At 31.7% G+C, this 15,064-nt stretch overlaps 1 protein-coding gene across 3 annotated transcripts in view; it reads left to right on the plus strand.

Annotated features, from left to right (window-relative positions):
* The window catches only part of LOC129945619 (teneurin-a), a 609,733-nt gene that overhangs the window by 458,524 nt on the left and 136,145 nt on the right, over positions 1-15,064 (plus strand). For all 3 annotated transcript variants that reach the window (XM_056055457.1, XM_056055458.1, XM_056055459.1), the window contains one exon: positions 1,316-1,422. In XM_056055457.1, the coding sequence (XP_055911432.1) occupies positions 1,316-1,422 (107 nt within the window). The remainder of the gene's footprint in view (positions 1-1,315; positions 1,423-15,064) is intronic.

Below are 15,064 nucleotides of genomic sequence, written 5' to 3' on the forward strand. Positions count from 1 at the left end.
TTTGCTGCTCTTGAAGTGAAAAATTAGTCAAGGAAATGAAGATTTTCGACATGAATTAAGTGTGAAAAACAGAAATCACACCCCTTTTTATTTTGTATGCATGTCGCATGTAGATTTTTATCGTACTTCACCATCGATAAGTGGACAAATAAGCTGTTTTTGGACTGATGTCGAATTAATTAACAGTAAATATACATTCAAATTATTTCAACTCATTTTTTTGAGTTTATTTGTATTAAGACACTTTTAGGAAACCTGAATTTTGGTTACATTTTCAAATTCCATTTCAAGTTATTGTTAATCCAAAATTTAACTTTTTTTCGACCAGATTTTCGAGGTTGCAGGTTCCAAGTGTGTTTATCTACTTTTCCTATTTCATAAGCGAACGAAGATGTCGACTTCAAATATATTTTGTAAATATATTAAATCGAGCTGGAAAGTACTTTTACAAAAATTTAGTTTTTTCTTAGAGGAACTTAAAAGCAAAAGCAACACGTATACACGTACAATCAGCCAAGCTCTTGACTTAAACTACATTTTAAAATACTTAATTGTTTGAATTTTTGAATTAAAAAAAGCAAGTAGAATGATTCTTGTTCGAATATATGCACTAAAGTTTGAAGATAATGTAACAATTGTGTACTACGACCTTAACGTTCTCGATAGTAAGTGAAAGTTTTTAAAAAATCGTATTACAAAATAAACAACTAAAAAGTGTCAGAAGTTGATTCCATAATAAAATATATCATGACCGAATAAAGGTGTTGAATTCAGTTTTATTAATTTTCATACAAAGATTATAAAGTTAAGAAAAATTATATTTGAAGTTTATTTCTTCAAAAAAATCAAAGTCCAATGTTTCGTTTGAATATTGGTTCTTTCCTGATAAGTAATGTATTTAAGTCTTTATTTTTAAAACATATACGTCTTATTCCTTAAAAGAAAAGAATGTAAACAAATCATTCCAATTATCCTGAAAAAAATGTTACACATACGCCGCAGTGAACTTTCAACAAGATAAACTGATAATTGAAAAAAAAATTTAAATTCAAAACGTCTTCACTTCATGTTTTTAAAGTCCCTCAAAAATAAGAATTCTGGCGTTTCGTTCCGGCATTCTTACTTTCACTCATCAGTTAACTAGTGTAAAAATATATTTAACACGCCACTGTTATTAGTTCAACGTAATTTTTAATCTTCAGATTTTGCATAGTATTTTAACTTATTTGAAAAACACAATAAAAATAGTGATTTAAAAACTATAAATTTTACTTTAAAATAAGAAATTACAATTGTATTCTTTTTCGTTTTTCAGGTTTCACATAGATAAACGGTGCCAGCACAGATGTTCCTGGAAATGTTTGAGTATCGCCTTAATATTATTAGCAGTCGTCCTTACAGCCATGTTGGCCTATTTTGCAGGTAAGATAAACTTTTTTGATTAATCTACATTCATTCACCTTTTAGTGTCAATTTGCATTAATTTAATTGTCAATATCATTTTGTTGGGAGGAAAATATTGTTCCGAAACTATTTGCATTGTAACTTTAAAATCAAAATCAAGGTATTACAACACATACACACACTCAAATACACTCCACATGTTTGCAAAGTAAGTCCTCCAGATCGGATACATAAAATATGAAAATTTGGCCAAAATAAAAATATTACAAAAAACAAAAACAACCATAAACCTAAAAGTCATTATTTTTCCATCAGTGAGTAGGTGGTGTATACGTTTGTATCTGTTTGCAGTATCTATATGTATGAACATGAAACTACACCAGAGCTGTGTGTAAGACCTGCTCTGATGGTAACCTTAACCGCTGCCACTGCCTTAAGTCGAAAACACTAAAACCACTTGACTTCAGATTTTAGCAACGCTTGCAACTTCATTACTGCCAACAAGAGTAGCTGAGATTTTCAACTTTCATACTTGTTTTCCCTTCGTTGATTCTCTCTATACTCCTATAGCTGGCCCAGATGGTCGATTTGCACCCTAAGTACAAACTTTCAATGTGAATATTACTAAAATTTCAACAAACATCCCCTCCTGCTCCATTCAGGACGAACGAAAAATTTGCGAAAAGTGTTTGGTTATAAATCACAGAGGTCCTGCTTCTCAGTCTGCCTGCCTGCCAGCTTGACTTTGCTTTGCCTTCAACGCAACACCCGTTCGCATCTACCCTTCATCTTTTTCAGGATGTAAAATAAAAACAAGACAAATCTTGAAAGGACGATCAAGTGATCTGAGATGGGAAAGGGAAGAGGCTAAAGTATGGTATACTTTTTGGTGGTAAATCGTTTCTGGTGCAAATGTTCGTGGTGTATATGGTGCCCCCAAAAAGTTAGAAACTGATTTGTTGCTTCGTCGGAGTGTGTCCAAAAGAAAAGAGATATACTTCAAGCAAACCCTTCACATTATAACAGCAAACGTTCACACGGATTGAAATCAATGCCAGACATTTTGGAATTACAGTTTTTTGTTCACGTTTTTCTTATTTTTGTTTTTTAATTAATGTAAATCGAAAGTTTCGAAAAACCTTTTGGGAGTGAAAATGCCTGTTTTAACAGATTTGACAGTTAAACTTTATATAGAAGTGTAGACAATAGAAGATAGACACATATACACACACCCGAACACATACAAAAAAGTCGCATTAACGCTTCGACCGTAAATTAAACTGAATTACTTAGGTTGAAAACAACAACGACGTTTTTCGAAACCACTTTCTGTGAGGTTGCTTGAAATACCAATTGTGGATGTTTAAAAAAAAAAAACTTTTCCTATTCATTACGCTATACTTCGGTAAGCATTTAAGTCGAATCGTTTTTCTTTTGTTTTAATGCTTGTTTTATTTTTTATTTTGATTGTTCCAAAATACAAACTGGAGTATACTATAAAGTTAGAGTGTGAAACCTAAGGGTTTGTTTTGTGGAGCAATTAGGGTGCGTTAACAATTGCGTATTGTTTTTCACAAAACCAACTGCAATAAATATAAATGTTCGCAGTTTAAATTTTGCGATTATATTATATTTAAGGGAAAAGGCGGTGGGGTTGTTTGAAGTATGGAAAGGTTCTTGAACCTACCTCTTAATACATAGCAGAGGCAGTGTCACCTCCGATTGGAGAACTCTATAAATAAAGATTTTAATGTGACAGTGTGAGACCGTGCAAAGACTAAAATTTATATCTTTCCCTAAATTTATCTACCTGAATATGTACGTAATTGCTTTTTAATTTATGGGTATTAGTTGTGGTGATTATTCTATGCCTTCAAATACTTGAGAATCAATGATGAATGAATGAATGAAGATTAAACATGTTCTGTTAAATTACAAATCTCAAAACAAAATTCTTAAAGAAAATCGGAAAAACCCTTTTCATAAAAAATAATATTCAAGATTGTTATTTTGTTTTGCATTCAAGAAATATTTGACTTAAACATCTTGGGGTACGGTAAATTAGAATAATTAGTTCTTGACAATTTTTTTTTAATAATGTACATAGTTCGATTTTAAAGAAATTCTTATTTCGGATAAAAATATTTTAAAAAACTGGGAAAAAACTATTGGATTCGAATTAAATACAAATGTAGATAAACTTCTTTTCTAATACCATTGAAACACTACTTATTTTTTTCTGACTTTAAAACATTAATTTTATAGTTCTAAAAATATAATAAAATTCACTTCTTGAATAAAGAACGCAAAATTAAGAGGTATTTGAACAAAGGTTTTATAAGTCCTTTACTAAAAATTCATATCACTGAACTTATTTTAACATATTTTATAATTTTTGAATAAAAAAAAAAAACAAATGAAAACTTTACTTAAATTAACTTTATCAAGAAATAAAATTTGTGTCGGATTTCAAAAACAAAACTTTATTTACATAGAAATTTAAGTTAAAGCCCCAAGTTAAATAGTATATAAATAAAAAAAAACAATTCCCTACGAATTTTCGAAATAAAATAAAATTCAAATTCAAATAAACTTTAAACTCTTCCGTTTTGTCTTTCAAATCTATTTCCAGATCACTTGTTGTAAAAATTCGCTTAGCTCTGCCAGTGTCATCCTTATAAAACAACTCTTATGCATATCAAATTACAAAACAAACTTAAACTACTTAACTCTTAAAAAGGCAAAACTCAATGAAAACGGGATAGTTACTTACATACAACAACACAAAAAAAAGTTTAAAAAATAAACTACAAAAAACAACAAGTTTTGACTACATATTCATAGTCATTTTCATTTCATACCAAGGAAACTAGTGATAATGGTTTGATAAGAAAAATAGATAGAAAAAAAAATTGGAAAAACCGAAGGAAATTTGAAGGGAAACCCCGTCAAAAAAAGACGACTCGAATACGACGAAGACGCTTGTGCATTGACTTTGACGCGAAAGCGAATCGAAGCCGAAGGAGCAAACAAATTTTCAGCGAAAAACTTTTCATAAGTTCTATACTTTTTTGTATATGATGAAGAACATTCTTCGTCAACGATACTCCTACCGCCATCTATGTATATTTATGCTTGGTGTTCACCCTTAATTCTACCACCTTGCCTCCCTCCTTCCAGGAGAAAACTTTTTCGACTGCTTACCATCTCAAGTGTTCGAATAATAGCATCAGGATAACGTCGTCGTCGACGTCTTCGTTGTCGTGGAGAAGAAGTCGCCAAACTCACTCTGCTGTACCCTTCAATTTCTTTCTTCTCCATCAGTAAAGGACAAAAAAAAAAAATTTAAAGGACTTTTTACAAGGAAGACTCTTGATGATGGTGCGAGTAAGCTCCACAAGTGTAGAAATAAAAAAAAGATGCTTCAAAACTTTCTCTTCCCTGAGACAGAAAATTCGGACAAGTTTTAAAAGACATTTTTGTTTTAATTTTAATTCGATTCCCGAATTTTTTACGTCTGTTTTTCCTTTTTTTTCTTAAATTGTTTTGTTTTAACCTTTCTTTCTGGCCTCGACTTCGTGTCCCCAAGAAATCAAAATTAGGATACAGCACTCTTGCAAATTTAACTGTGTTATAATTAATATGTCACTTGGAAGCAACACACCAAACGTACCATTACCGGCTCACTATCTTCCTTCCGGTAGTTTCGAAGAAGAAGCGAAGCGTAGGTATAACACTGTACAGAGACGCAATGGCACAAGAACTCTCCAAAAGCCGTGTAACTATTTTGCTCACAACTTATGGCCGCCTTGCAGCTGGGCAATAAAGGGTGTTTCAGTTAAGCTAAAATGCATTTTTTTGAAAAATATATTTGACAGAAATATATTTTATAGGTCAAATCAGAAAATAAATTTTAACCTTCGATTAGACAAAAAAATAATAAGTAATAAGTAATAACTTTTTTAGGAAATTATTAATACGAGATATCGAATATTATTGCTTAGAATTATTGTTGAATTATATTTGTAGCGCAAAGAGAAAGGCACCCTGTGGAGGAAGAAATATCAACCGTATAGATAGTTGCGAAGGCCAAGTGGCAAAAATGTCAGAAATGTATAGAGTTATACTACCTGTACCATGTCTTACCTGACTACACTACACTACACTAAAAATAGAAATATATGTGGGTATAATATAGAGAGAAGGTGTATTATATAAACGAAAGGATCCCAAGACATTTATAACACTCAAAGGTGTGCATGTCGTTTAAATAAATTATTTCTTCGGGGAAGTGCAATTAAGAAAATGCTTCATAAATTTCCGTTAACTTTGTCCTTCAGTAATATTCTCTTGCCATACAAATAAATTCATGTTTAAGACACGCCAGTGATGTCGTTCCAAGCAAGCATCCTTTTTTACCCATACCCCTCTTTCTTTCTGGCTTTCACTCTATATCTATCTATTGTTGTATAGATAGGTTCATATATTCTCGTAAAAAAGGATGGGGGAGTGCTGTGTTTAATTTAAACCCCAAGTCATTACTCGAAATCACTCGCTTCTATACTGGTTGCCCCCTTTGCTGATGTGTTAGCCCATCGAACTTTGCTATTAATTTGTCTGCTGGTGCAGTTTCCTGAAAGGGTAGCACACCCTTAACCATTGCCGTCGTCGCCGGTCGTTGTTTTGCGTTCGTCGTTGGTTTAAAAGTTTCTTATTCTTTGGCTCACGTACACACACTCAAATCGGGTAAGAATTCACGCAGCCTAATATAACTGAACTTTTCCAATAACCATCAACATTACTGCTCAATCACGGGCTGGGATTTCCTTGACTATGACGCAATTAACATGGCAGCTCGTTTATTTCGACAATTCAGGGGGAGGGGGGCTTAAAAGAGGTGAGCAAAAAGTCTCGAATGAGAAAGAGAATGTCAGGAAGTAGGGTTGGTTGACTCAACATTACCGGCAACATACCGTCGTTGTCGTCTTTGTCGTTGCCGGCGTCATCGTCTTCGTCTTTGTTCTTGTTTTCGCCGCTGGCCATAATTTTATGTTCACTTTCAACCGCGCGACGTGGCAGTTTTTGTGGTATGTATAACCGACACGCCGACGACGATGTTTTACTTAATTATTTGAGAAACAATTACATTTCGTCGAATCGAATTTCGACAGTAAATAAATAGAGGGGTTGGATTATTGGGTTGGGTTGAGTTGGTCGTAACAATTGGTATTTGAGAATTTGTCCAGGTCATAGGGTCGGGTAATCGTTGTGGTCGGTGTAGTGGTACACTAAATAATTGAACAACAATCATTCTTTTAATATGTGTCCTAAAACAGCTTAAGCACACACACACTTACACTGAAAAATAAATCGATTGCACTTTTGTAGGTTTTAATTAAATGTTTTCTTAACGATTTAAGGTACTCGACATTAAATCGAGTTACTAAAAACCGTAATAAATTAAAATCAAGATAGCAAACGCTTGTGCGAGATAATATTGTAAATAATGAAAATCAATTTGTAGAAAAGTTGTTTTGCTATATGCCAAGATGAAGCAGTTACTTTATCTGCAGGCTTCCTTAGCTAGATCGGTCCTTTGCTAAATGTCTCCAATTTTGATGGGTGATTCCATTTCAACCATCTTTGCGTTTCATCTAAGAAACTATTCCCTCAACATATCGTAACCATTTCAGCCATTGGCCTGTTAGTTTTTGACTATATGTAACATGGATGCCTTCAAAACAAATTTGTTGGTCTACAAGATTTGCCAAAATCGTTGTCGCAACACGTATTCTAGGTCTTCTTTAAAGGCAACGATTTAAACCAAATATTTTCCTTTCCTGGTGTCATTTTCCTGAAACTATAAATAGAAACCTTTTTCAATAATTTTTAACTTCCCATAGGAAGTTATTGTAATGGGTCCGATTTGTCAAATTGAAAATTTTGACATTTCTCGACGTTTCAAGGTCCCTAGAGTCTAAATAAAAGATTTTTAGAAAGATGTCTGTGCGTGCATGTGTACGTACGTTTGTACGTCTGTACGTCCGTACGTTCGCGACGTTTTTTTCGTCGTCCATAGCTCAAGAACCAGAAGAGATATCGACTTCAAATAAATTTTTTTATACAGATAATAAGGCAGAAAGATGAAGAAAGGGCTCTCAAGAAAATTGCGTGGGTGGTTTTTTTACCATAGCAGTTTGAAAAAAGGTGCAAATTTTGGTTAACCTTAAATATCTTACGAACCAAAAACGCTAGAGACTTGAATTAAATTTTATATAATATATTGTAACGTGATACCAAACAGGTGTATTTTTTGAAAAAAATCAACAAAACCGTTTTTTTTTATAAACTGAAAAAAAAAATTTGTCACCTCCAAAATTTTACGACTGAAATATGATTTCATCTCTAAAACAATTTTGTGCAACGAAGAAGAATGTTTTTGACATCTGATAAAATTTTGAGAAAAATCTAATTGACAGTTTTTTTTACAAAAAATAAAAACCTTAAAAAAAAAATGTATAAAAGATGGTAAAAATTGATTTTCGACTCAAATATCTTTTCAGAATTTTGAGATATTGGCTTTAATTTACTTTTATCTTTCAAAACATCTAGTTGTCAACATTCAGTTAAAGTTTGAAAAAAATCGATTTGACAGTTTTTGTACAAAAAATTAAAAACCGAAAAAAAATTAACAAAAGTTGGTAAAAAATGATTTTCGACTCAAATACCTTTTAAAAACTTTGATATAATAGGTTCTTACTAATTTTTTCTTATAAGAAATATTGTTTTCAACATTATGACAAATTTTGAGAAAAATCGAATTGACAGTTTTCTTACAAAAAATAAAAACCTGAAAAAAATTTATAAAAGTTGGTAAAAATTGATTTTCGACTCAAATATCTTTTTAAAAATTTTAAATATTCAAACTAATTTTATCTTATAAGAAATATTGTTTTTAACATTTGGTAAAATTTTTAAAAAATTCGAATTGACAGTTTTTTTACAAAAAAATAAAACTCTAAAAAAAAACAGTACCTACTAAAACTTGGTAAAAAATTATTTTCGGCTCAAATAGCTTTTCCAAAATTAAAAATATTGGCTTCAAACTTATTTTATTTCAGAGAAAATATTGTTTTCAATATTCAGTAATTTTTATATAAAAATCCAACAGTCCGTTTTTTTCTTAAAAATAAAATCTACACAAAATAGTGCTCAAATTTGGTAAAAATACATATAGACAAACTTTTAAGCAAGACCAATCGACAGACGGGATGGGAAGTTATCAGTGTGGGTAGCATCCCATCCTCTTTTTAGTTACCAAATTCCGTGCAGAAGCATACAATCTGCACTGTTCAAAAATATAAAAAAAGTTAAATAAGTTGATGTAGAAAGTTGGTTCAAACTTTTCCCGGTTCACTTTTTTCAAATCTCTATTCATTCGGCCTTTTTTTAATCAATATTTAAGTAATAAAATCGGTCACAAATTTGTATGTGTACATTTTAAAATCTTTTGCTATAATTAACGACAAATATTTTAAACTAAACCTTTCTTGTCAACTCTTTTATTGCTATAACCAACATACAATTTAAAAAAAAAAATCTACTAACCAATAAATTAAAATTCAATTTAAAATTTGTTTATTCACCACTAAAATACAAACAAACAAATACTAGACAAAAAATAACAATCCGCATAAATAACATAAACCACAAACAGAAAGCAAAATAAAAAAGTTTTCCATTTCGATTTTAATTAACATTTACTGCCTATCACTTGTTTAGCATAACAACTGGAATGTAATTGCAAATTCAATGAATGCATCAAATCAGCATTTCAGTAAAAAACAAAAAATTTAAACACTTATCAGAACAAAATGATACATGACGAGAGGTGATGTGTTCCCTTTTTAGATATCCCACCCAACATAGTAGTGGTTGCCTACTTTCAAGTTGAGCGCCCTCTATGCACTACAAAATGATTTAAATTTTTGTTTTCTTTGGTCACATGGGAACAGAAAAATTTTTTATCAATTTTATTTTTCGAATATATTTTAAGATAAATAAATACTAATACTCAAAGGCTCTTCGATAAACTAGGATATGAAAGAAAAAAATAGCAAATGATGTTCACAAGGTTTTATTATTGTTATAAGTTCAAAAAACATTCCCAAAACCTACAAATTGTACAGAATTAGCCAATGCATCTCAAGCTTATAGCTAATTTGTCAATGTTAAGGTTAAAAGGCTAAACATCTAAAAGGATTTTTGATGGAAATTGTAATTCTACAAAAATACACCAACTTTTGCAATCAGCGAACGGATTTACCCTAAAACGAGTACATCCTGTAATTTATTTTTGTTGCTCAAAAACTGCCCTTGTCGTAATGTATACATAGGACATTTTTTCTCTATAGAAACAATAATTTAACAGTATAGTTCACTTGGGCGTATGCTCACTTTTTAATAGATTTTTAAAGGGTAATCCTTCCTCATATTATTCTATATTAGGTGTTGATGGTAACTTTTTATTTTAAAGAATTATTACATGCGTTTATTTATATTTGACATGTTTTGACATCAAAACTCTGAACAAATATTTTTCGCCCTTTTTATGACGTATACATAATTATACTAATTGTACTACCGCCCACGTAAACCCTGACACTCACTTCTTTTTTCGTAACCCACATCCGCAGACTCAAAACAAAAATATCCTTATTATATAATTCAACAAAATTGCATCAGCAATTTATTTCTTGGTATTGCATGGCATTTTGAAATTGCGGCATTTGCAAATATTTATGTTAAAATTTTATAAATTTATATATACCGACATATATGTATATAGTCATACAGACCCGATGTAAATTCCAATGACAAGTTTCAACATTCCAAAATCAATCAGTCGAATTAATTTATGATTACATAAATAATAATAATACATAATTACTACAAATTTTCATCGTTTTGTTTTTAACATTGCTGACGTACTATAAATTGTATAATACATACATATGTATGTATGTATGTATAAAATGTTATAATATGTAGGTAGAACTATTTTAAAGGCCGATGGTTGTGAAGCAATTAAAAATTCGCGACAAGCGGAAATAATTATGGTTGTTTTGTTGTTGTTTTTCGATTATGTAACTATAATTTAACTGGAACTCGCCATTTGGCAGGACATAGCAATGTGGGTACTTTATGTGGTATTTTACACACTTACATTCCCAACAAACTAAAAGTAACGACTTTTTCATAGCGTTAATGACACTTTTTGAAAGTGTGCTGAGTATTTGAACAAGTTTTTGACATTTTTTTCGCAATTTGTACAAATTAATGTATTAATGAGGTTTTTGTTGTGGTAATACATACTTAAAACAAAATGTGGGACATTTAAAAATATTGCATTTTTACAATTACAAAATATTTCTATTTGTTGTGTATTAACCTTAAGACTAGATATAACTTTAATTGTGTCAAAATAAAGTGATATTTTCAATTTGCTTTGTGGTGTGTTGAGTTTAAAAGGTGGAAGAGGATAGCCTAACATCTTTTTTATACTATGTCATTAAGTTTTTATGTATCACATCTTGAAAAATATGACAAATCCAAATCTAATGGATTGTACAAATACTTTTTCTTCATTAGAATTAACCCCAACTGTCACATATGTAGTGAAAAAGCTTACGAATCTATTAAATTATTTGTCTCAATTAAACTTCTACACAAGAAAAACAGCTTTAAAAATAAATAGAATACCCGTTTATAGAATATTACCCTAACCTTGTTGAAATTATAATAACTTTAAATTTTTAAATGATGTTCATTATTCGAATAGCTCTTCAAATAATGGAAAAACTTTATAATTTCCTCCTTGAATCTTAAATGCCTCTTTTACCAAAACCTTGAAACTTAAATCATTTCTCTACCGCAACCAAACCACCCACCCTCGTTTTGACTAATTTACTTAAAATCAGAAAATGAACAAATCTTCCTCGTTTTCCCAAAAAAAAAAAATAAAAATAAAGAAAAGAGAAGTGAAGTGAAAAAAAAGAGAAGAACAAAAAAGCAATTCCAAGATCCAAGGACACACAAAACTGGCTGCCGAAAACTATTCAATCTCAGCAAACGAACAATTAAAAACACTAAAACCACCAAAAGTGCTCGAACAAAGGATTCATTTTTAGAACAAAATCTCTACTGATTCTGATTCTGCTGCTGCTACTACTGCTGCATACATGCTGATTACACCCACACAATACATAGAGAGACCACACCATTCCATGCACCACACACTTGCCGCATAATCCTTGTGACGATGACGACAACTATACGATCGTATGTATGTATATATAAGATATACATATATATGTATGGACGAAGGAATTGCAAGCAACTAAATCGTCCTTTCATTTGCACCCTGGCTGATGGCTTCTTCAGCGTTTATTGTTGTGTGTGCAATGTGCATATGTGCATTCTCTTAGATAAACTCTATATCTTCAACCACCCCCAACCTCAATTGCATGCATATACATATGTCTATGGATGTATGTATAATGTGTTTTATAGACACGTATATGTATGTACATTATGTGTTGAACCGGAGCATTATGTAAGGAAGCAGAAGGCATTCCACATTAAACTTTCTATCTCTGCCATCAAAATGAGGAATGCAATTCATGGCGACAATTATTTTTCTAAAGAATGCCAGTGTGTGTTTGTCTAATGCACATATAGAAATGCAAGGTGCTGTTGTTGTAGTTGTATTTGTAGCTGTTGCTAAACTAAATTGCTACTGCTGCTGCACTCCTTCACACATATAAATGAGCACTGCAAAGGAATTTCGAGCATTTTTAACCGACAAAACAACCTAGAGACATACATAGAGAATAAATTTAAAGAACATACTCGTCCATCTATGTATGTTTATATATATTCGTTTTCGCACACACTTATTGATTAAAATGACCGAAAGGAATAAAAGTACCCACCCTCTCTACTATTCATCCAAAAACTCCAGAACCAGATAACAGAGAATATAAGAGTTAAGCTTGGAGTGTCCTGGCAACAATAGAACAAAATTGGCGTAAACATCCTGTGATATAGCAAACAGACAATAGCTTGATAAATAGAAAAGAATCGCTGCTGCCACCAACGAAAAGGACAAAAAATTGCTTCATTTTATTTCGGATCATGAATGGCTATAAGTGTATGTGTGTAAGAAAGTGTGGTTGTTGGTGCATCCTTAAGCTTGAGCAATGCAAAAAAGGATGCACCTTATCGCAATTGCATCATCATCGCTACCGTTGTCGTCATCGCAGTTGCCGCCGTCACCACCAACGTCTCACCAACGTCTCGCCAACGGCACCGTGGCCGTCATTGTTGTTGTCGTTGTTCGTGGTCCTTTGGATAAAAGGATTCTACTGGAAAAGAATCCCAATCCCCATCACAACAACCAAAAGGAGTTAAAGCAGAGCACTAGGTATACCTAGGAAGAAGTACCTACATAGTATGAGGACTATCGAAATATTTCCTTTTTTGTTGCTCGACCAAGAAGATGTATCCTGTAAAATGGGAGATACTCGCCATTCTATGTCCTTCCAAACCACCATTCATTATTCTTCTTAAGTCCATTGGAAGCACGGTGGGTTTAACTCGGAAGCGCTAGCTGGCTGGGTCTGTTCTACTGCTACTGCTACTGCTGATGTCGCTGCAATCGTTCGTCTTTTTTGACACAAAATCGATGACGGTTAAAGGAATTTGATAGGGATCCTGGTTTTTCGGTTTATGTGCAAAAGGACAAAGAATTCGCAAGGCATGGATATATGAAGCAAGAGTGTTCGCACATCGGCACTCAGTGGGCGAGTAAATGACTTTGGTTTGGCAACGATTAAATTTACGAACTCCATACCTTTTTTGTACAGAATATATGTGGCCGACAGCCTGACAACACACTCACACTTGCACTCACACTCAGCTCAACTTACTTAAAGAGAAAATAACAAAAAATCCATTCTACACCCATTAATGGAAGATACCACTGGCCTTAAGTATTTAAGTTTTTAAGTATACAGACTCTAGAACCAAAAAATTTAGTTTTCTACATATAAAACCAAGTAGAGTACTAGTTCCAGCCCTACACTACCCTACATACCTGATGTGATGGTGGTCACTTTCTACTTTTATTATTCATTTTTTTTTTTATTTTTTTCGTGCAATTTTTGAGGTTAACGTTCTTTGGATAGAACAAAGATGGCTGATGTTCAGTATATACGGATCTATTCGTCATAAAGCAGCCTTCAAAAACTAGGTCAATCGATTTTGGTTTGCAAGTCTGATGGAAAATATTTTGGTTACTCAGTTTTTTTCTCTTTTTTTTTGGTTTGCCGTGAGAGAGTTTGTATATTATAATCATTTTGGCGCTGAAGGAATGTTTTTCCAATTTTTGTTTTATTTTGTTGTTGCCTTTCGTTATCCTATAAAATTAAGGATTTCGTCCAAGGCTGAAATAGACTGGGCAATGGATAGTATTTATAGTGGAATTGGAATGATTTCTCAGTGGTTTTTTGTTTTATTTTCGTTGCGAAAGCTATTTTGAAAAGGACTGCATTTTTATAAATTTAATCATAAGTTTCAAATTGGATGTTATCGTGAAGTTGTATAAAAAGCTAAGGTACTAGATAATAGTTATGAAATGTAGATTTTAGTTTTAGTAATTCAAAAGTAGAACCCGCTCAAATATCGAATTTATAGTGGTTTCCAAAGATTTCAAAGCGCATACCTTACATACCTATGTATAAAGTTTGAATTCTAGGAAGTACATAGTTCTGTTTAAATGAAAAGTTGATATTATTTTAAGGATTCGAAACTATTAGATGGATTAAATAGAATTTGTAACATGATTTTACTTCAAACTAATTGCATTCAGATTATAATCTTTGGTATAACTTTCTGTTCCCGGGAAAACCAAAACAAAAAGTAAAATTCCAACTACTGAAGAAATACAATTTTTTTGATTTTGGTTTTTCTCAAGAAAAATTGTTTAATTTACTTAATAAAAGTTCAAATGAAAATCAATTTCAAGTCAACGTGATACTGTTAATGAGAATTAAAGAATTTATCTCAGGATATGGAAGTGTAAATGGAATTTCTCATTTGAAAGTCATAAACGGTTTTCTAATAAGAATATCTGATTTACGAACAGTTTATTGGTATTCAGGTAATGGAAAAGAAACAAAAACTTGAAACTTTCAAATTAATATGCCATTAATCACCGATTCAATGGTAAAACAAAGTAATCGATTTTGAATATGTAGTTCAATAAAATTTTATATCCCAATAAATGAAGCCTTTTAGCTTTAGTTACTTACAAAATATCATTCAAAATCAATTCTGTTGAAAAAATTTAAATAATTGTTAGACTAATACTCGTATGTATGAAATATTTTCAATCAGTAGAAAAATAAGAAAAAAAACACTTAATGTGGTTTATACTTTTTAAAAGTTACTTTAAGTTTATTTGGATCAACTCTGTCACCAGTCGTAATCTACCTTTCCTGCATTACTGAATAGCACTTTGATTAAGGATACACTGATCATATTTTAGTACTCAGTATAATGTACATAATGTAATACCAGTATTAAGGAAAGGGAGTTA

The sequence above is a fragment of the Eupeodes corollae genome, chromosome 2 (genome assembly GCF_945859685.1).
Source record: "Eupeodes corollae chromosome 2, idEupCoro1.1, whole genome shotgun sequence".
Classification (NCBI taxonomy): Eukaryota; Metazoa; Arthropoda; class Insecta; order Diptera; family Syrphidae; genus Eupeodes; species Eupeodes corollae.